The 25719-nt window shown below is 39.0% G+C and overlaps 1 protein-coding gene across 2 annotated transcripts in view; it reads left to right on the forward strand.

Moving 5' to 3' along the window:
* Positions 1–25719, forward strand: part of PACRG (parkin coregulated) — a 210932-nt gene that overhangs the window by 92686 nt on the left and 92527 nt on the right. The window contains exons 3-4 of one of the 2 annotated variants that reach the window (XM_083732802.1): positions 7991–8162; positions 15442–15591. In XM_083732802.1, coding sequence (XP_083588928.1) covers positions 7991–8162; positions 15442–15591 — 322 coding nt within the window. The remainder of the gene's footprint in view (positions 1–7990; positions 8163–15441; positions 15592–25719) is intronic. The other variant, XM_083732803.1, reaches the window with a different exon arrangement.

Genomic DNA, 25719 nt, shown 5'->3' on the forward strand with positions numbered 1-25719 from the left:
AATTGACTGCCTGCCTGCCTAGCAGTACAGTATATTAAATACCCTCCCTTTTGCATAGAATCCAGTTGAAGTTTTGTCTTGGCAAAGCAGCATTGGAAAAAAGAATCAGTCTCCCCCACTTTTGTAACTTTCTTTGTACAGTGGTACCTCAGGTTACATATGCTTCAGGTTACATACGCTTCAGGTTACAGACTCTGCTAACCCAGAAATAGTGCTTCAGGTTAAGAACTTTGCTTCAGGATGAGAACAGAAATCATGCTCCGGAGGCACGGCAGCAGCAGGAGGCCCCATTAGCTAAAGTGGTGCTTCAGGTTAAGAACAGTTTCAGGTTAAGTACGGACCTCCGGAACGAATTAAGTACTTAACCCGAGGTACCACTGTATCTCATAGCAAAAACCTTACTCAGAGGTAAGTCCCACTAAATTAAATTAGACTTACTTCCGGGTAGGTGTGCATAAGATTGGAAAGGAAATCTCTGTACAGCCCACCATAATGACCCCAAGCAAAATGTTGTTTCTTTCTTCCCTGCCCACTACTGGAATTCTTGCATATAACAGCAAAGGACAGAGTTTCTTTATATACATTTATGGATGGGAGGTTGAGAATAAAAAAAAGTGGAGAGTACCATCTCACCTTGGTTCATGATAGGAGCCTCTGATTTAGCTGGAAGAGCTGCAGAAGGATAAAATATACTGTATTTTTCTGTGTATAAGACGCCCTCATGTATAAGATGACCTATTTCTTTTTAACCCAAATTTAATAAATCAGTACTGTTATTTTATTAGGTTTGCCATATTTAAAGAACCTGGGCCTGGGGTCAAGCCTGAACCCAAGCCCAGGCTGCCTGCACCAATGCCAAAGCCTGGCCATCCAACCTCTCCTTAAAAACCTCCAATGAAGGAAACGCTATTAAAAAGTCATGTATTTAGAGCACCAAACTCACAGCCATGTTTCAGTGGGATTTAAGTGCATAACTGAGTGAATGATTGCAGTTAAAGATAATGAGCTCTGATTATTCTTTACATAGAAGAGATACTGTTAACAGAAATAGATTATAATTCTTCTAGTCTTTGACCCAGTTTGGAAAGCAAAAGTATAATTTTGTTTCTGCTTCCTTGGTGGAGGAGATACTAAGATGAATTTTCACTCATGATATTTTCCAGATATTTGAAATATTTCAAATTATTAGAAACATTAATCTATGGATTCTATAAGTCAATGTTGCATTTTAAACACAGGATTAAATCTATACCATCTTTTCTAAAAATAAAATAAACTACAGTGTTCATTTCCAGAAAGAACTCTTGATATATCTTAAAAGTCAGATATTAACAAGACTCTTTATTTTGAGTTCTTGTACCCTGCTGGTCAGCCCAAAAGTCTCCTAGAAGGACTTACATACGATCAAAACAAGAAGTCATGGGGAAAAAACATGATGCGCAAAGGAAAAGGGACAGGGAGGGAAGAGGAACATAAAAATCAAAATTCTGGCTCCAATTTCTAAACAGTTGTTCCTAAAATGACCAGCTGGCACAGTTCAGTGGCAGGAGATGCCCAACAGCACTGGGCCTCCAACAAAGCTGATTAAATGAGCCCTGCTTCCTATCTCTCCCACTGAGGCAGACCTCTTCCCCTTGCAGCTCCCTTTGACCTTCCTCTCTTCCTGCACTAGGAGCCTTTGCTGGGTTTCATTCCCCTCCATGGATGGAAGCAGCCCAACTCTGGTTCCAACTCATACAATTTAATATACCACTTAAACTGAGACTGAGCCCAAGTACAACCTGTTCAGCCCCATAATTGGGCTGGATTCCTTACTAGTTGAATGGAGAGAAATACAGCTATATGTATTTAAAACGACAGGCAGATGGGCTTTGTAAGCAATAAACTAACATGTAAAAGCTACAACATTTGAAATAGCTTCTAATTTATTTGCTCTGTAGTTGATGTTAAAACAAGTTTTAGCCCTGGAGGGATGGAAGGGGGAAGAGAAATTAAATAGTACAGTAGTTTACTACTTTAAATCAATCTAAGAAGGCTATCTGAATTAATACACAGCTCCAGGCAATAGGATATTTTTGTCTGATTTGTACATCTGTGTTTTCACCATCCAACCATGACACTGTGTGGAATAGGGCTGCTGCTTCTGCTGGCAGCAGGTTGGGTGGAGGAATAATCCTTGGTTCATTTAGTGTTCTATTTTATTCAAATGTATATACTTTGAAAATTCCCCATTAGCTCCTATTAAAGTGCTGGTAGAAGGGGGAAATCTGATTTACCACTACCTAGGTCACAATTCTATTGTAGAATAAATGACAACTTTTAAGACTACAGTATAATGTAAATGTTCACTGTTTACTCAGATATACTCCAAAACAATGTTTCCTTGTCAGGAAGGGCTAGGGAGGAGCATGTCACAGAATACTTGATATTCTGTAAACAGGACAATAAATCATTTACCCTATGATCCTAAAGCTGTTAGCTTGAAAAATCTCACAACCTAGAATAGTGGGGAATTCATGGAATACTGACACCATCCCACAAAACTGAAGAATAATTACATATAGAGGCCACAGGAAGATTTGATGCAACATACATCTACTAACAAGATTTCCATACTTGGAAATAAACTACAACAAATATTAAAATCAGTACAAATCTAGAGGGAAATGGAGTTATATCTGAAAATAAGTATGTTTTGATAAAGAAACTTTGGTGGACTAACTTGCTTTCTCTTTTAATAATGAAGTGGGCAAAGTAAGACCTTTCGGCACTTTATAAAATTTTTCTCCAGAGTTGCAAACTAGAAAGCATACAATAGTTAAGAGGCTTGCTTTATTTATTTATGTGTTTGTTTGTTTGTTTGTTTTACTACATTTATCCCACCCATCATGGTAGCATATACTTGGTTCCAGGCACTGACCTGATCTAGACGTGCTTCCGTAGGATAGTGGCATAAGAACATAAGAAAAGCCTTGCTGAATCAAGCCAAAGGCCCATCTGCTCTTTCAGTGCATAACTGTGGCCCAGTGGAAAGGATGGCCCACCAACTGCCTATGGAAACTCCATAAGCAGGACCTGAATACACCACCACTCTTCCCAGCAACTGGTATTTAGAGGCCTCTGGTAGTGGAGTAGAACATAGCTATCATGGCCTCCTGTTCTGACAGATTGGTCGGGATCACTGAGGTCAAAGCTACATTTAATTCCTGTAGCCTTCCTTTTCTTTTCACAATTTTGCCCCTCATTCACTCTTTATGCATGACATACTTTATGTATGGTCCCTAGGAATATAATTATGCTTTCACTGTGTGATTCTATATCTTTGTCCAAGGCAGAAGGGCAGAGTAATCTTAATCCTGGACAGAAAACAATTAGAGCTGCAGAGCCACCACTGCATCCGAAACCTTGCTGATTCCTACTGGTCAAGGTGGAATGTGAGGGAGCAGTTTCATTGAGTTTTTGCTAGGCCAGTTGCAGGCTGCACAGCAGAGGGGCCTAAACTGGACTCCTCAGCTGGCAATGGCTCATCTCCCCAAAAGCCCCATTTAGGGGCCTGTTCTATCACGGTGGAGCCCCACTCTTCAGTAGTGTTCCTCTTCACCAGCGGAGGGGTCCATGTTTCATCTTGCCACCACCCTGCCCCCAGCCATCAACATTATGGGTGTAGGACTGATCCCCAACTCAAATAACAATACAGATCTTAAGGTTCCATAAGAAGGCTATTAACTTTCTTTACAATAACCAGGAAATAGCTGTCTGCTTATCAGTCAGTTCTCTTCCTCTTCTTGCTGGTGGTAGTGTGCTCTCTTCAGGGATATCTGTCAGCTTGTTGTTTTTCATACACTTTGTAGGTGAAAATCACGAAGCTTGTAAGATTTAAAATATGGTTTTTAAATAAATTTAAGTAGCAAGCTACACTGATTAATGGAATGATCTCATCTCCAAAGTTTACTTGTTGTATGGCTTGGTTTGCTGCTGAGTCACTTGCTCCTCCATCTCTCATATGTGAGGCTTTAACTAACCTTTCTCTTGGGAGGCCATACATAGCCTGGGGTTAAACTTGGAAAAATTTTCTATGTAGAGTTTCATTAAGTTAAGGCTCCAAAGAGGACCCATTCAGTATTGAATTCTGGGCCTGAAGTTCTGATCTCTGTGTATGAATCTGGGGGAGACAAAGCAGCATGTCATGAGCTTTTATTTCCCCCCTGCAAGATTACAAAGGCATCTGTATATCTCTTCTTTCAATATGTCAGTAGCAGAGCTGTGTGGTTTGGTGCTGCTGCCTAGTATGAGCAGTCTGATTTCTCCCCGCCCCCAGAGTCCAGACTTTCTGTTTTGTACTTGGTGTTGGGTGAGCATTGGATCACAATTTCATTGGGCTGGTTGGTATTGTGGACTCAAATGATTGGCCTATTAATGGTTTGTTCTAAGATTTGCAGCTGGGGGTGAGTGGCTGGCAGTTCCAGAATCTGCCTTCAGAATCTGACAGCCAAGAAGGATTTCAGGTCCTCATCTGCCACAAAGTATGTTATTTGTAGACCTTCACTGACCATGGCCCTTTTCTGTTGTTGCTTAAAAAGAGTCTGCATGTCTCTCTCTTTCACGTAAACCATGCTCTATGGCTAGCTTTTAAGGGATTTCTCAGGGGATCTTTAGGGAGATACTGAAAAAGAAATGGAAACCAGCAGAAAAGAGTGACATTTTTTCCTACTGTGAATTCTCACTTTAAAGAAAAAGGCAATGACATATATAATGTGCATTAGCATTCACATATGAGTAGGGGAAAATACAAGTCATGCTTTTCAATATCATCACATTAGGATCTCTGCCAAGAGAGTAAGGCAATTTTATAAATAATTGCTTAGGGTATATACAGCTCTATAACATCTTTATACACCCAGTGACCATGCCTTTGTGGTCCCGAGCTGCATATTTCTCTCTGTATATTTCTAGGTACTATGACATATCCATATATACCCTTTGATTCTAGCACAAAATGGGCTTGCATTCTCTTTTCTGGTATTTACTGAGTAGAAATATTTGTTGTTGTTGTTGTTTTAAAAAGTTGAGGTGCTAAGGGATAATAATACAATTTCTCCTATGATACCAATATAAAAAGCCAAGTTCGATGTGGCATTTGCATCCTAGAGCAATTCCCATGTGTGCACTCATGTAAAAACAAATGGGTCATTCATGCAATTGGACTGGAGACAGTTCCATCAATGACAAATAGCCAAGAAACTATCTATCAGGAAGGTGCATGAATGACTCATTCCAGTGATACTTGGAAGAATTACCCTGGGAGCTACTCTGAGGATACAAAATGTTGTACTGAAGTTCACTTTATAATAAATATTAAAATTTACACTTATAAAAAATCACAACAAATGAAATTTACACAAATTCTTCTGTAGCTATTCCAGCTAAATCAGAGGCTCCTGAATCTGCTGCTACCTCAGTCTTGTGGGTGGGTGGTGCTATTTTGGCCATAGCTCCAGAAGCACAGGAAAACTTAATTTGGAAATAAATGATGGTGAGAAAATTCAGAGAAAGGGCAATTGCTGATCTTCTGCTTACTGTTCGGCTTTGTGGTTTATACATTTGTTATATGCATAGTTTGTAGTAACTTTTGTTCTCTTTATGAGAGGGAGTATCTACAGACAGCTGTTAGCAGTGTCTCAGCAGACATGGTTAAGTGCAGCCAAGGATTTTTTTAGTTTTGATTCAAAATAGTTTTTGTGGGAAGAACTGAAAAATGTAGAAGCCTGTTGTGGGTGTTAACAAAAAATCCTATTTATCTTGGCATGTTTGCTTAATAGACACTTTTCAAAGCTAAATGATAAACACAAAAGTAAAAGGTTTCACACTGTGGAATTTAATGCTAAAATATTTCTGGATTCCATGTTGTGGGAGGACATTAAACACTGCAAGATAAAGAACAGTTGGCTTCACACCCGCCCAGCAGATTCTTCAAGAAATCCAATATCATTTAAACCGTTACCAAAGTGGTACCAGTTGCTAGTCGCAACAAACGTTGGGGACAGCTGTATCTTGGAAACACAACTCTCAAAGAGGTTTTGCAAATCTAATCCAAGATTGGCCATTTCTCATGAAAAAGCAAGCTAGTTTAATGTGGGTCAAACTAGGAGAATTATTGACCAACTATGGCTGCAGTCCTACAGTCAGCTGAAGAGCCCTTAGAATGTAGCTGCCATTCAGCTGGATGAGATGAGCTCTGCTTCTGAAGTGGCACAAACATCCTTGGAGGTGCCTCCAGTACCACCATGGAAAGTTTGAAGCATAGAAGTACCATTCACGGTTTTCTGTTGTCACATTTTGGTTTCCTTTCCTCAGCTGTGCCATGATGCTTTGTAATCATGATTTAACTCTGTATAATTTTAGTTTTTATTACTTTATTTTATTTTATTTATACACCACCTTTATCTTCCAAGGATCTCAAGGTGGCATACATGGTTCTCTTCTTCCCCATTTCATCCTCACATTGCAACCTTGTGAGGTAGGTTAGGCTAAGAGATGGTGACTGGCTCAAGGTCACCCAGTGAGCTTCACGGATGAGTTGGGATTCGAACCCTCCTCTCCCAAGTCTTAGTCCAACACTCTAACCATTACTCCACACTGGCTCTCCCCCCCCAAATTTTTCTTCATCTTAGTGTAAAATTATAAAAGCTTTAATTAATAAAAACATTTATGACCCCTCCAACCCTTATTTCCTTGACACCCTCCCAAAGGACCAAGAACTCTATCAACCTTGTAGCTGAGGTAATTTCCCTCCCATTCGTGTCATTGGGTGGGTGGATTTTGATACAGGGGAAATAAAAAGGGGGAAGCTATCCCATTTCTTATTCTTGCCACATTGAGCCAACAGGCTTAAGAAATGGTAGTAGCTCTGCCAAGGATTCTCCCCCCCCCCCTTACTTCCATGGGATTACTCCGTGTATTAATGAAAACAATAGACAATAATTTGAATTTGATAATAGTTCTGAAGCAATATAGTCTGTTGTAATGAAATAAACCAAATTAAACTTGACTTCAAAGTTGTGTTTGATGGACTTGGTTCTCTCACATTGAAACTATTAATCTAGAGGGAGCATTCTTAGATGTCAGCATTATTAAAAATGTGTTCTGCAAGATGCTGGAAAAAATGGAAGAATGCAGGGTTTTTGTTTTTTTTTTACTTCAATGAATGACTTATCTCATAATTTAAATGTCAGCTTCAATAAAATACATAGTTTATTCCCAATATTTGCATTTATCCTTTCCAAATGAAGGATTGGCATTGGTCTAGACGTTATATCCAATTTCATGTTGCAGAATGTTGCACAGAAAATTTATCCTGACCACAGTTGCTGAATGCACAATCCTAATCATGTCTATGCAGAAATAAGTCCTATTGAAGTCATTAGGGCTTGCTCCCATGTAAATGGGGTTAAGATTCTAGCCTAGACCTGTATTCTAATCATTATGTTTTCAGCTCATTCCTTTATCTGATAACGTTCCAGAGGAGATACAAGATCAAAAATTCAGATGTGTACTTTAAGAGTTACCAAAGTAAGCATCTAAATGTCTCTGGTTAAATCTTTTGTTGTTGTGGGCATATCATGAATATTCTTATAGTTATAACTAATTTGGCCTTTCAGTTGTGTCAGACTTGCATTTGATGAATCAGTTACCTGTTAGACTCAACCTTATTCTTCATTGGAAGGATACCTCCATACTGATTCAGAGCCTTTTTCTCCAGATCAGTCATATCAAATAATATTCAGAAATAATAATGTAAAAAAACAAATTTCTAAACATCATTGCTTTTGTTCTACTGGGCAAGAACTAAGGAATCCATCATTCTGCAAACATTACACTTGGCATCTTGTATTGCTCAATAAAACTGTGTCATGAGTCCTTTGGTTTGCCTGGACATCATGTAGGCTTAATTTAGATTTCTTTCCCCCCCCCCCCCTGTGTGCACTTCCAGGTGGAGATAGAGAAGCTGGACTATCATCACTATCTGCCACTGTTTTTCGATGGTCTATGTGAAATGCAATTTCCCTATGAATTTTTTGCTCGGCAAGGCATCCATGACATGCTGGAGCATGGAGGGAACAAGATCCTTCCTGTCATTCCTCAGCTCATTATCCCAATAAAAAGTAAGTGTGCATATGGAGGAAAGCTAACATTGAAGTTATATATTCAAACTTTTTGACAAGTTACTAATTAAGAAATAAAGCATGACAGGCTTTCAAGTGGATGATGGCAAATCTGAGTCAATTGTGAGATAGAAGACCAGAAGCCTTTTGCCTTCAATCACACATTTGGTACCTGAATCCCATAAAATTGTGCTGAATTCCCTGACTCTAATGCTGCTCTTAGTAAATAATAAATTAAATTACCAGATTTCCCTTTTTCTTCTAGTCCCCATCCAGCCATCTTATGAAAAGCACTCAGAAAAGAAAGGTGAAAAAGTACTCCAAAAAGTTTTTAATGGCTTTATCTTCATTTTCTTTGCTATTTTTAAGCACATTAGTCATCTTTATTCCTAACGTCATGTCTTTTCACATCAGCATGATAATGGCCTGGTTCGGCTGTATATATTAAACAGATATGTATGAGACTTGGTTCTCTTATGGTTCACCTTCGCATCACCAGTGCATAGATGGTGTGCCAGTGTGGTGTAGTGGTTAATCTGGTGAATCTGGTGAACCCGGTTCACTTCCCCGCTCCTCCACATGCAGCTGCTGGGTGACCTTGGGCTAGTCACACTTCTCTGAAGTCTCTCAGCCTCACTCACCTCACAGAGTGTTTGTTGTGGGGGAGGAAGAGAAAAGAGAATGTTAGCTGCTTTGAGACTCCTTAGGGTAGTGATAAAGTGGGATATCAAATCCAAACTCTTCTCCTTCTCCTTCTCCTCCCTCCGTCCTTCCTTCCTCTCTCTCTTAAAGGTGGATTGCAGTTCAGCACTTCCTGGGTTAATTAACCATAGTTTCCAATTACACACGAACCCTGAAACTATAGTTATTAGGATCAGAAGTAACCGTGGTTTAAGATCCTGGCTTGTTCCAATCCTAGTAATCATAGTTTTCCAGTTCAGATCTAATGGGGAATGAGAGTTAATTAAACCAAGAAGTGTAAGTGCTGAGATGAGAACTCAATGAGAACAGTAGGGTATGTATGGTGTGGCAGAGCTCCCCACACTGCTGTTTACATGAATGGGACTGCAAAGGCATGGTGGTGAGATCAGGGTAGTGTTTGTACACTACTGCAAGCATAAGATTGGCAGAAGCAGTTGCACTGGTGCATCTGTGTGGCGCTGACCTCGCTGCTCTACTCCAGACTCTACGTTGAAATGCTACTACCTTGAAATATTTGTGAACTTTGTCCAATATGCATTTTTATCTCATCCAAATAATCTGTTGACATAGTACTACTAGGTAAGTCTCCTTTGGAAATCTCTCAAATATCCCTCTCTTTCAGCTCCCTATATCCACAGATAATAACAGTTTCCAAAGTGCTTGTCAAATGTACAAATGTTGCAAAACATTCTTCCGCTGTCAGTTGAAGCTGATGACCATCTGAATTATTTTCATCTTTCTCCCCCTCACCCCATTTTGCTCTTCTTCTACCAAGGCTGAATGCAGGGAGACTCCCATCTTCTTCCACCTCACAAATAGGGAACAATAATTGGGTCCCCCCCCCCCCACTACCAAGGGCAGTCTGAGAAAAAACCGATAGAATGAAAGAGCTTCACCCCATCTGGGCAAGTATCTGAACCAGCCTCCAGTAGCTATAAAGCAGCTGATTCCCATTGGAAGGTTGTTTGAGTGAGGGTGGTTGAGAGTCTAGTTATGGAATGAAGATAAACAAGAAAGGAATAACAAAGGATTAATTCAGCTCTTGTAGTTAAAACTTGATAAGACAATTAAACTACACCCAAATGTGATTTAGGCTTCATGTAATCAGCTCACATTGTTTCACATTTTGTAAGACTCCACTGCCTTTCTGGCCTTTCAAAATGCCTTGTAAAAGTATTTTTAGAACACATGAAAACAGCTCAAGAACAGGGAAGAAATTCAGGGGATGGCCTGCAGGGACTGATATATCAAGAAAGGTTAAAATATATAGATTACAGAGTGCAAATGTTAACAGTTTGTAAATGTACTGTCTAGGGAGGTGGATATTTTACTTTATCTTAACTGCTTAAATCAAGACAAGATGCCTTTCTAACAGAATCTAGATTGATCTGGGAATTTCTTGAAATCCAGCTCTCTGTGCCTTTGAGCTTTTCCAGATAAAAGTTGTTTCACACAGGAAGGGCCAGCAGAAGCTACTTTGCTGCTCTAAGTGCCAAAAAAAGTCGCTCCCTTCATGGTTCCTTTATCCCACCCCCCACCCCCCGTTTGAAGCCCTTTTGCACTGCCTCCATTCAGCTAAATGAAGCCAAGTGTTCATATTTGTATAAACAAAGAAATTGTACTGTAATAGATAGACAGACACTTTGGTCCATTCATTTGTGTGGTGAAAGGCAAAAGGACCTGCAAGAGGGAAACCTTGGGTGGTGATGGATAGCAACACACAGTTGCTTCCACATGTCAGATCTGTTACCCCTGGACTCTACAATGTGTATATATTGTGTTCCCTACTGAGGGATTTACGGAAACCTCAAATTATACTGCCCATATACTGCCCTAATTTTTTGGACAATCCCTGCATACTTTAAATTCACAGTTGCCATATGTTCATGGGTGTCCTGATATCTTTCCTTCACAATGTACTATATTTCTCTTGTAGGAGTATTGCATTTCCTCAATACTCACATCATATTTTTCCTAGCTAGTGTGTCCTAATATTGAGCTCATTAGTTTCATATGGAAAGTGGTTGCATGCTAGAACTATTAAATGGGTGCCCATGACATCACTGTTGAGTGACCAAACTCCTCCTCCCCAATTGTGCCTGAAAAATTGTGATTTTTTATTTTACCATTTGGAAGGGTTGATGTCTGCCCAGGAGATCGGAATTGTTATTTTCCTGCAAATGACCCCACAGAACAAGGCAAATTGGTTGTTACAACACCAAGGAGACCTGGTGAGCAAGTGAAATGAGGACTTTTGAGCCTCTGCCTCCATTCCATCTCTTCTAGGTTCTACTCACTTTTGGAGAACTCAGGTCTTTTCAAAGGCCATTCTCTGGCCTGTTGATGGACATTCCTCCTACCTTGCCTAGTGTCCCACCTGGTACTTCCTTGTGCTGCTGGACTGGTGAGGTTATGTGGGAGCCTGGGAGGCATTTGGTTCCTAAAGTCCAGCAGACCACTGTAATGGTTCGAACTCTGGTTCTAAAAGCCCTGGTGCTGTGCCATCTGGTTCAGTGAGCTCCTGCTTACCTGCTTCATGTTATGTTGTCCTCTGATCACTGCCATCAGACTCCTAGTTCCCTGGTGGCTGCACCACCCAATTCAGTGCTGAGCCATAAAAAATTGTTTTAGCATTGCTTTTTTCAGTGCTACTACCTGCCAATACAAGCCTCTGATGCTGCTTGGTAAGATTGCAGGGAGCACTAATGTGGTGCATTAGGGCTCCTTGCCCAGGACCCCCTCAAAGCTGGCACTAGAAACTGGTGTGACTTAAAGTGCGACCCTAAATTCTTAATCAATTCCCTATTAAGGAATTCAGGCTCCATTAAAATCAATGGGGTGTTTTTATAAAAAAACACCACAAATTTGACCTAGATGACTTATCTTGAAGTAACCATCTCTTTTATCAAAGGTTGTGAAATACTGGAGCATTGACATTCAATAGCTGAAAAAGTGCATTTGCAATTACCATGTCTAAATTGGATTCTGTAGCTTAGAAAAAGTCACTTCAGCAATTCTTAGTGTTGTAAGAAGCAGAATTTCCTGTTATCATTTCCCATCAAGCATAGTTACTATATGAAGCTACTGTCACAAGTATATTAAACTAATGCTTCTGCACAACCATGTCTGAAGGGTTAATTAAATCCTAGTTCCTCTAACAATTGCCGAAATAGAAACAAAAGGTAGGAAACAACTGTTCAGCATGGAATTTTTTGGAAGGGGCTGGATAATCTTGAAGAAAAGTCTACTATAGAAATGAGGAACAGAAGGAACAAAATTCAGGTGTTAAGAACAACTGGAGATCAAATTAGCAGGGGGGAAAGTTGGACTGGAGAAACATATGGCCATGGAGACTGAATGGAAAGATGGAGCATAATAAATAGAAGCAATCAAACAATTAGCCAAATAGGGGTGTAGCACAGTTTTGTTCCATCAGTGCAATATTCCAAATGAAAATGTTACTCCAGGACTTGCAGGGTGTTGTTTGGAAAATGATGACTGATGTGATAAAAATATTTAATATCAACCCATAGTTTGGTGACGATAATTGTATTGATTCCATATTGATTCAATACTACATAATAGGATGTCCTGTATTAGTCCATTACTTTATGAAGCTCACTAGCCATCTCTTAACACCACAAAGTTATTGTGAGAATAAATTTTGGGCTAGGGAAAATCCATGTGCTCTGCATCCTGGGTAAAATAATAATCACAATAGTATTTTTTAAAAACCCAACAAACATTCCTATCACTAAAATATCAAAGACAGTATCATAAAGCAAATAACAACAAATTCATCAAAACAATACAATTCAATAAAGTCATAGTAACTCATAGTATTGTCAGGATTCTTGCTAATCACATAGAACTTTAATATGGACATTTGAAGAAAAAAATAATTTGATCTGGCATTCTCTATATACTTTATTGACTTCTTTGAGGGAAAGTGAGCCTTCATAAAATTGTTTTCATTAAAAAGATTCCCAGCACCACCACTATCACTGGTGTAATGTTTTACGTTTTTAATGAGATTGTATATTGCAGAACACAGACACATTCTCCGGTGTAAAATTCTGTTTATCGAGGGAAGGTAGCATCATTATTTTTTACAGTATTTGGCATCTTAGAGAGTGACAGATTCCTTCAAGCTATCCAACAACAACAACAACAAATCTGCTCTGGTTGGTTTCTGTCTCTTTATCCATTAGATGTCAAAACCATTACTCAGGGAAAAGGAAGAATCTTAAATTATCCGGAACAGTTAGAGTTAGAGTATATATACAAGAGAAACTGCTTTTGGTCAGTGACTTACAGCAACAAATAATGAAATATGGGGAGAAGTTATTTTTTTTTCCTTTGGCCTGTTAAGAACTGGAAGGTTTGGTACTAAATAGCCCTGTGAAAGGTTATGCACTCAAGCTGTTCCTCTCTGTTAATGTTCTCATATGGCCCTAAGTGGAACATCTGGTCATTTTCTTTTGACAAAACAAGTTACAAGGCATAAATAAGGCTTTGAATTGCCACGGTAATGTATAATTATGTTGAGTAATACATTAACAATGGGACACGGGTGGCTCTGTGGTCTAAACCATTCTTGGGCTTGCCGATCAGAAGGCCGGTGGTTCGAATCCCTTCGACAGGGTGAGCTCCAGTTGCTCTGTCCCAGCTTCTGCCAACCTAGCAGCTTGAAGGCATGCCAGTGCAAGTAGATAAATAGGTAACAGTGTGGTGGGAAGGTAAACAGCTCTGGTTTCCATCACCATGTCCCCTTGCGCCAGGAGCGGCTTAGTCATGCTGGCCACATGACCCAGAAAGCTGTCTGCGGACAAATGCCTGCTCCCTCGGCCTGAAGCGAGATGAGTGCCACTATCCCATAGTTGCCTTTGACTGGACTTTAACCATCCAGGGGTCCTTTACCTTTACCTTTAATACATTAACAGCACAATCCTATGCATTCAGTAGTAAGTCACATTAAGCTGAATGGGGCTTACTCCCAGGTAAGTGGATATGGTTTTGCAAGCTTGTTGTAACTCCTCTCTTGCTCCCATAAGTCAAAATGAAGCTAGGCTTTGACAGGGTTATCTTTACTTAAATCTTTATGTATATTAAATTATTAACACTGGCATTTTTATAATAAATTACTACATTCTCATATAAAATAGTTTCTTAGATAGTGGAGCAGAGAAATTTTTTTGTTACTGGGAAAGTGGAGTTTTTTTTTACTTCATAAATAAGTGTATAAAATGATATTTTAATTGCAGCAGTTCAACCCTTGGAGGTTACAGTTGCCTCAAATGAGGAACCTACAAAGGAAATGTCGATCTCAGGTTAGCTGAAGGGTGAACTGATTTTGCCAGGGGAACATCTCCCCTAGTCTGTCCATGCCAGTCTCCCTGGTAATACAACAAAGTTAGAGTCACACCTCTTCCATGCTATCCTGAATAGTTCATGTATCATTCCACATTCTATTTAATAAAGCTGTGAGCTGTTTAATCGTGATTATTGATATTTGCATCTATATTTCCTTCACATGGAAATCATTCTGTATTCATAATATTCAAGTTCAACCATATATACATAGCATATCCCTTCTGATTGTCTTTCTGACTGTGACATCTGCAGTGTAAAATTTTCAAATTTAGTTGTTATTTTGAAAAAGGATTTCACAATGCTGGGCTTCATAATATGCTAATCCATCAGTATTAGACAGTCCTCCATAACTGCACAAGTGGGCTTAAAGATTCTGCTACAACTTTGCAAAAATGTGAACGCATGATAAACATTTAAACATTTGTTCCAAGGCTGCATCATTTTGGAGGAGGAGGAGGCCAATAACTTGGATAATTTGTATTCAAATTATACATTTGAAAATATAATTGACTTTTAAGACAAGGGAGAATACAAAATTCTTCCTTTAAAAATAAAACATAAAACAAGTGAATGGAGACAAAAGATATTATTGAAAGCCATAGCAAAATTCAGCTGCTTAAAACTACACAAAAATTTCTCAAGTAGGCAAGAATCCTTATTCTTTATCAGATTGTTTGTCTTTTAAAAGAAGCCTACAAGCTTTTCTCTGTAAACATTTGTCTCATTGTGCTGGTTCTTCAAATACTAAGAATTGTTAATTGAAATGAATAAAGCGATTGCTAAGCAAGCAGATACAAACAGGCTAATTGTTGCATTAGAATGTCTCTATTGTCAACATTTGCGGGTTGCCTTCGCGGTTCCATTAGTCCCAGTGGTACTTACTGATAGCTTTTTTTCTTTCTTTCTTTTTTGGAAACAGTAACATAGGCAGCAAGGAGGAATAATGAGCTGCCTTCTTGGGGTTAGTGAGGAGTCAGCACAAATTGTGGGAACAAATAACAGTCAGACAAGGCAGTGTTTTATAACATTGGGGCTGCAATCCATCTTTGGGTTCCTTCAAAGCTGGGCTAATAAAGGCCCACTTACAATCCCCAGCAGAGTACAGTTTAATTAAATTTGTCCATTAGAGGATTTCTCCCCCTCCCTTGTACATTCCTGAAATTAATTCTTCTGTTTTCTGCTTGTCTCTTTTCCTTTATCAAAGATGCGCTGAACCTTCGAAACCGACAGGTCATCTGCATCACGCTCAAAGTTCTCCAGCACCTGGTTGTGTCAGCTGACATGGTGGGGGAAGCCTTAGTGCCCTATTATCGACAGATTCTCCCCATTTTAAACATCTTTAAGAATATGAATGGTGAGTGATCCTAGCAGTTACCGCACCTAGCAAGTCCTCCAGCCAGGAGGGGCTTGAGGCAGGGTTAATTAACAGCACAGTTAGATTTTACTACTGCATATAAACTCAGATACATTTGGCACCCTCTCCTGTTATTCTCCAGGGATGGAGCAAAATTAACAACTTCATTTATTACTTCTTACTGGTAGAGCTTATTCAACACATTACAGAAGCACTGGAGCAGCTCTGTAATCTACCAATAATTAATTTGTAAAGTTTTGTAGCACTCTTTTAATTCATTAATAGATTATACACACCCCTGCACTGCTTTCACCTGACAAGTTAAGACTCTACCTCTTGATCCTTCTCAGAACTTTTCTAATTGGTAAAGTTTGGTGTCATTATTTCCTGCCTTGGTACCCAATATAAATAAAGTTTTAAACTGATTTATTCAGTTTGAAAGGTAATTTAGTTTTAAAGGAATTTGTTATTCCAAATGTTTTTATATTCCTGTTGTTATAAAGTTGGTCTAGCTAAGCTATGTAGTCTTGCTGTTGAGCAGTTTAAATATTTCAGTAGGGAAGTATTTTTACTTCACTTTATGTCTTTAAAAATGAAGTTTACTTAATGAAGAATTAGTGTATAAACTCTGCATGCCACAACCAAGCTGCCATTCTTCTTAAAAACCACTTGATGTATTGTTGGACTGGTCACTTTTAAGTAATTACCTTAACATTTTGTGCTATTATTTTAGTATAGCAATGCAGATGAAACTAACTGGGTTTGTTGGAAGCCAGGCTAATTAAGATAATACAATTTGCAAGATGTAAAAAAAAATATATAATCTGGTATTTCAGTAAGATATTCACAAGCCTTACCTTACACTCACATTGCCACCCTATGCATAATCTTATTTAGTTCGCAACTTACTTCACAGCCCATAAAGTTTAGGTGATACAGCAACAGTAGTTGTTACTTGGGGAGGAAAGGGCTATTAAATGAGTTAGGGACTTTTGATCAATGCAAATTATGTATTATTAGCCAATTAACAATTAAAATGTTATCTGATGAGGCTAGAAGAATGGGAATGAGCAGCATCAAGGTAATAATAATATTTTTATTATTTATACCCCACCCATCTAACTGTGTTGTCCTAGGCCCTCTGGGCGGTATGGAGAATTGTGGAACATCGACGAAATGTGACAGTTCATTGCTCTGACATACATGGAATTCCAGAGCAAGCAGGTTTCTCTCCATTCTCTTGAATGGATGCAACCACTTTCTGTGTCCATCTCTTTTCATGTTTGGTGCGGCCCCTTCTCTTGAGAAAGCGAGATACAAAGCAAATTAAAAGTTTAAAGTAAATAGGGGTTACCCAGTAGAACCTTCTCCCCCCCTTAAGTCTGGGGCTATTCTCTCCAGAATCATATTAAGAACTCATCTAAGGAGAGGGAAGAATTGAATCAAACTGGTTTTCTTGTAGCTTTTAACATTATAAAATTATGCTTTAAATAGACGGAGGACCATGTAAAAGTAAATTACACTTCTACACTGGTCAGATGATTAGAATTATGAATAAATTTTTTGAGGCAATAAGCTTTTATAATTGCTGTACCAGTGCTATTTTGCTACAAAAAGAGGTGCTGAAACTCATGAGCGCCTCCCTTGTTCTCATATAATGGCAATGGCACCCACCTGAGAGGTGCTGAAACTGAGTTCTGGTGAGTGCCGGCTGAAAAAGAAAGCCCTGGCTATAGGTCTGTTGAAGTTGCACTGCCATATTTTCTGGTATCTGGTTTTTCTTCTTATTCATTGAGAACCCAATAGTTAAATATTTCTGGAGATTAAAAAATAAGAATAATATAATGTCTGTGACATGGCTACAGGTCTTTTGTCAAACCTGTGACACAACTTGAATCTATTACCTTCTGGAACTCAATACAGTACCAAAATTTGGTGTTTCTTTACAAGGTGCATTTTAAAACAAATCAATGGGAGAAAAAAACCCATTTTTTAGTATTTGAAAGTGTTTTATTTTTGTTGTTAAAATAATGAACCCTTATTGTGCAGTTCATATTATAAATGGAGTTTTGTGAAGGTGCCTGAGGTAAATAAATGCTTAAAAGAATTAGGAATGCATTTTATGCTTTTTAGTGAGAAGACAGAATTTATGATGCAGGAGGACCAAAGGGAATCTTCAAAGCTTAGCACTGTCATGTGTTGTATTCTATGGATATTATATAAAGCATAGGAAGTGGAAATTAGTTTGATAAGTGTTAGACAGTTGTATCAAGTAAATGCTTTTTGCATAACATAGTCAGGTAAATGGAAATGCCATTGATCTGCTTTAACAACTATTATATGCTGTCAAGTGAAAACGACTGTAATGGTTTATATGCATTATAAAGTAAAAACATTTTCATGTCATCAATTTATCTTATTCAGTAGTGATCAATAACTGTTTGTGAAATGCTGTGCAGATTAAACAGCCCAGAATATTTTGAAACAAAACCCTGTCGACCTCTGCAGCATACAGAGTAAAGGCACAGATTTAAAATGTATTAAATTAAGTTAATCATTTTGATATCTGTAAGCCCTGATATGCTAAAAGTTAAAGTGTTAAAAGCTTCTTTTGTAATAGAAGGCCATCATTGTTGGTCAATAAAATGTTGACCCATTGAAATTAATGAACCTAACTTAGTCATGTTACTTCATTTCACTGGGTCTATTCTGAGTAAAGGTGAGTAAAACCATCCCATGAAAAGACATTAACTTCTGGAATCAGAACTTTGAACATATGCAATACTTCCTGACAGCTTATCTATAGATTAGTGGGGAACCACTAGAGTTAACTATAAGACTTGTAATCACAGTTGTGCAATACAAACTTACTTTGTGTATTAAGTGTTAACTGGAACACTCATGGAATCTTAAGTCTAGTCACTAACTGTCTGGATTTAAACACATTAAAGTAAGTCACACACAAGTCAATAATCTGGTTAAGGCCATCTGCTGCCTACTGAAATCCTGCCTAAATCAGTGGAATTAGTATTCTAGTGTTAGTAGTTTGTAGTCTAAAGGTATCTGACAGTACTATTTTATGAGGTAGCATTATCTAAACACAAGATTCCTTCATTTTCAGCTAATCCCGCCCCCATAGGACACAGCCCACAATTTTTGGCCCCCCGACCTTCTGGAGGGACTTTTCAGCAGTTTCAAGGGCCAAAAAGCCTTGGGGGAGGGAGGATATCTACTATGTGAGTTTATCTTCTGCTCATGCAATGTTGGATTCCACTCCCTAATATAGGGGTAGTCAATGTGGTGCACTTCATAAATATCGGACTGCAACTGTAATCAGTTCTGACCATTAGCCATAGTGGTTTGGGCTCATGGGAGCTGCAGTTCAAAACACATGGAAGGCACCATATTTGCTATTCCTGCCATCATACTTAGCAGCCACCACTAGGTTACTGCAATGCATTATATGTGGGGCTGCCTTTGAAGACAATTTGGAAACTGCAGCTGGTGCAGAATTTGTGGCCAGGTTGCTCACTGATGCAAGACAGTCTAAGCACATATAACACCAATCCTGACCTGATTGCACTGGCTACCAATTATTTTTGGGTTCAATTCAAAGTGCTGGTTTTGTCCTATATAGTATCATGCATCTCAGAGCCCCAGTACTTCAGCTTAGGAAGCTGTCTTATCCTGAGTCAGACAATTGGGTCCATCTGACTCAGTATTGTCTACACTGACTGGCAGCAGCCCTCCAGGGTCTCAAGCAGGGTTCTTTCCTAGACCCACCTAGAGATGCCATGGGTTGGGACCTCCTGCATGCAAGCAGATGCTCTACCATTGAGCTACAGCCCTTTCCCAAGGACTGTCTCTCTCCATAGGAACTGACCCAGGCTCTTCTCCATGTGTGCCCACCACAGGAGGTCTGGAGAGGGGATACATAAGAATGGGCCTTTTCAGTGGTGGGTCACCACTTGTAAAAAGGTTTTCCTCTAGGGGGCTTGCCTAGTGCCATCCTTGTCAAGTTTCGGATGCCAGGCGAAAACTTTCCTTTCATTTATTCTTAAATATTATTTATTTCCTTTGGATATAAGACATGCAACAGCTACATAAAATGAGAATTAAAATAAAACAACAGTATGTGCTCAGATAAATGTTTCTAAATATATTAACAAAGTTTTTTGTGTGTATATGTGTGTGTGTATAAACAGATCTGAAATGATGTATAATAATGTGTATGCTTAGATTGCTGACCATTTGTAAAAGGTATTTTGTTTTTAAAAAACACATTTCCTTTTTACCTGCACTTTTGGCCCTTAGTTTCCTGTGTTTTAAAGAATTTTGGATCCATGCCATCATCTGATAGGTAGATGGGTGTGGTTTGGGGAAAAGACCTGGTGGGTCAAATGGACCTGCTTGCAGGCCAAGATTGGTCTACAGGCCAGAGGTTCTCCATCCTTGGTTCCACTGTAGCTGTAACATGAAAGCTCTGCCAAAGTTACAAGCATTTTCTATGGCTGATTAAGTGACAACTTTATTTACATTCCAATCCTATGCATGTCTAGTCAGAAGAAAGTCCTATTGCTTTCAATGAGGCTTGCTCCTAGATAACTACGGATAGGATTGCAGCCTTCATCAGCTTTCCTAACCATCTGTATTTGGGTTTTTATAACATACCGTCTAACACATTTGAGAAACTATAACACTTCCTATTTATTATTGCTGTATAATTTGTAATTACTGTCTTAATTTCTTAGATGGAAATGCAGTATTAGCCTGTGTGAAATAGAACTGACTCAGCAGTGATTAATTAAAAGTTATTAATACTTAGCAGTTCCTTCTGATGTGTTAATAGCCTAATTAGTTCAGCATCTTAAATGACTGAAAAAAGAAAATAGAAGATTCACCAAGTCAGATGATGTGCTCCATTTTGACAAATGTAACAACATCAAGGCATTTAATATGCACTCAATATAATGATTATTGGCTAGTGGATATAAAACACTATACGGCCAGACAAGAATCCTGAATTCTGCTTCCTTTAAAAAAAAGTCATGTTTTAAAAACTGGCCAAATAAAGTATACATCAGATAAAATGTAATTACATAATCCCTAAGTATTCTGGGACTACCCAGAAGTCCAGAAAAGTGAATGCAATGCTATGTAGTACATGAAACATGGTACTGTAGTCAAAACAAACAGCTCCATGTTGAACACTCCTCAAGTGGTACAACCTAAATGTCTAGATATTATTACACTACATATTTTTTTCTTACTCCTGTTCATTGGCTGCTGCTGTGAGAGGTAAAGAACTACTCAGCACAATGATGTAAGGTCACATAACGGAGGAGGAAACTCAACAAGATTTTACTGTTTTTGGTGGCAGTGCCATTTTTAATAGAATGTAGCTCTGCCCTCCTTTCCAGAACTTTTTCCGGTCAGCACTGGGTCTGAAAACTGTACTTGTGCTGTTGATTGTTTTTCTAATAGGGATCAAAAGAGTCACTGGTGCTCCCTGAACTTGTTAGATATGTTGCTACCATGCTTGCTTGAGGACATGCATCAGAACCTACCTCTGAATTGAAGGAGTCCCTCAGAAATAACAATTGACTGAGGAAATTAGTAGTCTGATGCTGAGATAACCTCTTCCAGCTTCAGGTTCTGACTTTATTAATGCTGGGGACCAGACTACTTGCTGTTCAGTAGAGTTGGCTCAGCAAAGCAAATTTGCTAAATTAAAAACAGCATAATTTCATCTGGATTGTGGAGCATCAGCATAGAACAGGGGTGTAGATATCTAGTTCATGGGCCCAGTTAACTCAGCCCACAAGTCTGTTTCACACAAGCCATCCCTATCAGCCGTACACTTGCTTTTATGTACAGTCCTAGGTGTGGGGCAAGTAAGAGATGATTCTGCTTTAGTATTGTTCATTGCTGTGTTTCTTAGGAGAAGATTTGCCTCTGGTGATTTTAAGAATGTTCTATACTTGGAATAGGCTGGCACATTTTTCTTAGGACTCCTTTTGGAAAGCAGGTTAAGTGATTTACAGGAAGTTATGTTTATTTTCAGAATGGTTCTTCACTTCTGTTGCATGTTTGTAAACAAATATGTTACATCTCAAGGGGACATATGGTTTAAAATTTGTTTCACTACTTAAAGTGACATATTTCTATGTTAAATGTGCAGCAAAAAGTTGTCTAATGATTCAAATGGGTTGTATTTATTTGTCACACATATTTTGAATTAATGTACTCAATTAAAATTCTATTCTAGGGAGAATATTTCTGTGAAAGACAGTGCAAAATTGCTATGCTCTGAAAAATTGGTTTTGCTGTATCTGCACCTGGCTTTCAGATTGTACAGAACAAAAATGAGAACAGATTCTAAAAGCTGTGGAACATCAAGGGAGGAACATGCCCCACCTCTCCCCATTTCCAGTTCCATGTTACAGACAGTCTTTAAATTTTGTCATAGCTGTTCACATTGACAGTACATATAACTAGTATATCCCTTCTATAACTCCAGATGCTGCTAGATTTTTCATGCTGAGCTGACCTCACTTTCTCCAGTGAAGTCATGGCTGCCAATGGGGACATGAATAAAGATGCTTTGAACATTTAACAGAACTGGGAACAAAGGGTACTTTCTCTCTGTTGCTTCCAGGTTGTGTGTGAAGGGAGAGAATCACTCACTTTCTGCACAGGGAGACACTCCTGTCCTTGTTTTTATCATGTATCCAAGGTGGCCCCAGGACTGTGTGTACTGAGTGGTATATCATCTGTATTCTCAGTGGAATAAGCGACCAAAGACTTTAGAGAACCTAAATGGTTCCATACCCTTGTTACTGCACTTCACTCATGAAAGGGAGCGGCTAGTGCTGTGGTCTAAACCACTGAGCCTCTTGGGCTTGCTGATTGGAAGGTCAGTGGTTCGAATTCTCATGACGGGGTGAGCTCCTATTGCTCTGTCCCAGCTTCTGCCAACCTAGCAGTTCAAAAGCACACCAGTGCAAGTAGATAAATACGGTAGGTCTCACTGCGGCAGGAAGGTAAATGGCGTTTCCATGTGCTCTGGCTTCCATCATGGTGTTTTGTTGCACCAGAAACGGTTTATTCATGCTGGCAACATTACCCGGAAAGCTGACCCACATGACCCCTGCTCCCTCAGCCTAAAAAGCGAGATGAGCACCGCACCTCATAGTCGCCTTTGCCTGGACCTAACTGTCCAGGGGTCCTTTACCTTTACCTTTATTCCACTTGTTACATTGTTTTAACCCGGCATAACATTTTGTTTATTGCTTTGTTTCTGACTGGTATTCCAACACATGTATGAAACATAATTTATCCAAATACCTTTTAAAGCATATTACGCTCTTTTTTACCTCATGTGCTTTCTTTCCTTTGCCTTTGTTTTACACCCACACACCCACATACACACAGTACATTTATGCTTACTGCAATTTTCACTGGCTGATATACTGCTGGAGTTAACCACATGACACATGCAGCCCCTTGTTGACCTATGTGTGAAAATTCTGATGTATCGTCGAACCATACCACTAAATCAGCAAGTGCACTGCATAAACTATTTATGACTGAAACCTCACCTGGTGATCCATGTATCCAGGTCAACAGTTTATGGGTGAAATAAAGCATATTTCTGGTTTGCAGACACAAGTGACGGAGAAATTACTATATCCCTTGCTAATCTTGTCCCATGGTCAATTGCCTTCACTGCTGGAAGAAAAATACAACATTCTGTAATTTCCAGTCATGTTGCCTTTCTTTTATTTTCCAATACTGAATTTTGTTGTTCCAGCTCTATTAGACTGAAGAAACTGCTGCTATCAGGCAATTCTTTCCCCCCATTATCGGCACTTAAGGACCATAATTATTTTTTCTTGTTACATTTTGCTTTGATAAAACATCATTTTGCTAAACAGTTACATTACAAGTAAGTGTGCTTTACAAGTGATATGTGTACAAGCGTTGCATAGTTGATGGGCTGATGGAATATAATGACAGTTATTTATAAACCAACATTTTAGATCAATGATTGTGGAAATTTCCCCCATTTCTTGGGAAAAGAAAATTAGCAAGAACCACTGAGTCCCAATTTGAGTTCAGAAGAGCTCTGTTCATTTATATACAGCACCAAGATAGCATTAAAGAGAAGTTTACATTAGAGTAAAACAACACACAGGCTACCCAAACCTGGAGCAATGGCTTAGACATGTTTCTATGATAGAGAAAGGGTGGGGGTGGGCAGAAACATTACTGTTGCAGTATATGTACTTCAGGAAGGTGATCGGGGGTGGGGGGGTTTGACCTCTCAACTCTAAGTATTCTTGGCAGATGTGAACTATCTGGGTTTAGATTCTGACTAAACATACAGGAAAACCTTCTGACAATAAGAGCTGTTCACCAATGAAACAGTCTCCCTTGGGAGGTTGTGGACTCTCCTTCCTTGGAGGTTTTTAAGCAGAAGTTGGATGGCCATCTGCCATGGATGCTTTAACTGAGATTCCTGCATTGCAGGACATTGGACCAATGACCCTTAGGGTCCCTTCCAACTCTATGCTTCTGTGATCATGGCACTGAATCAGTCTGGTTACTCTGATGCATAACCTTTATCAGGAGAGAGACAGGAGACGTATAACCCTGTTGGTTCTCCTTCATCTCTCATTGGTGTTTTGTACCATTGACCATGTTATCCTTCTATATCACCTTCAGGGAATCTGAGTTGAGGATACTGTTTTACAGTGGTTTGGCTCCTGTTCCCTAAGCCATTTCAGAGAATAGTGTTTGGTGATGATTCATCATTCCCTTGTCCCCAAAGCTATTCAATATCTATATCCTCTGATGGGAACATGTGCTCAGTTCCTGCTTTGAGGGCATGACTTCTTCAGCAAGACTTGTTCTGCTTGGTAATTCTATCTTTAACAATGCTTTTCTCACAGACATTAAGCTAACCAGTCTGTAATTTCCTGAATCCTCTTTGGATCTCTTATTTGGGTGTTGTTTGGTGTTTCATTGGTCACTTTTAGTCCTTAGATACTAAATAAGGAACTTGGGGACAAGTTACTTATTTTGTTATATGATCAGCATTTTCTCATCTGAATTCTTTAAAAACTCTTGAATGGTTGACATAAGGACTGAGTGATTTGTCATTTTGTCACCATTGTTTGCATCAGTTTGTCGCACTCCCTTCCAGTGAACGTTAGTTCGAGCACAGAAATCTACCCTACATCTACATTTTGCTGTGAAGCTGTTCTTGTTTTGATATATAACACTCTAGATGGCTGGAGACCCAGATGCCTGTAAAGTCTCTAGCTCCCTTATACACCTGCCCAGACTTTATGATCATCAGGGGACATCATTATCACTTCTCATGGTGTCACAATCTTCTTGAGATACAGGGTGTGGTGACATGTGAGGGGACATTCTCAGTTGTGGCACCTCTACTCTGGAATTCCTTCCCTTCTCAGGTGCAAAATGTTAATTGTATGAACCAATGTCATACCTATATTCACCAGTATTGGAATATTTCCTCTACATTGTCTAGTTAAATTAAATGATGGTAAACATAAAATTGCACCTGGCTGTCTTGATTTTCGGAAAGGTTAATATAGAACAGTCTTTGCCCGCACAGCAGGTCATGTCTAGTTTTGTTAAGGATCTAATACATCTCTTTATTCCCATCTGCTGTTATCCTCTACTCTGAAATTAAACTGATCATAAAATGGCTATTCAATATCTATTAAAACTTTTACATGCTTATGGCCTTTGATTATTACCTCCCAAGGTAGCCTACATCACCATAATGCTGGCCTTCAATTTAATGCTTTGTTAGTAAATGCTGTATAAGCTGTTCTTTACTAGGATACAGCAATCCTTTGTGCTGCTTAGTTATTTCTCACAAGATTTGACTCAATTGTAATTTATTGCCACACAACATTTACACAGTTATACACTTTGTATCAGTAATTGCAGGGTGAGTCCTTTAAAAGAGGCCCCATGGATACAGAGTACACATGTTCCACGGGGAACCTTCCTCTTTTAAAAGATTCACCCTGTATATTATTATTGTATTTTGTATGTTTATTATTTTATGGGAACTGCTTCAATACTTTG

Source organism: Podarcis gaigeae (genome assembly GCF_964106915.1).
Source record: "Podarcis gaigeae genome assembly, chromosome: 3".
Classification (NCBI taxonomy): domain Eukaryota; kingdom Metazoa; phylum Chordata; class Lepidosauria; order Squamata; family Lacertidae; genus Podarcis; species Podarcis gaigeae.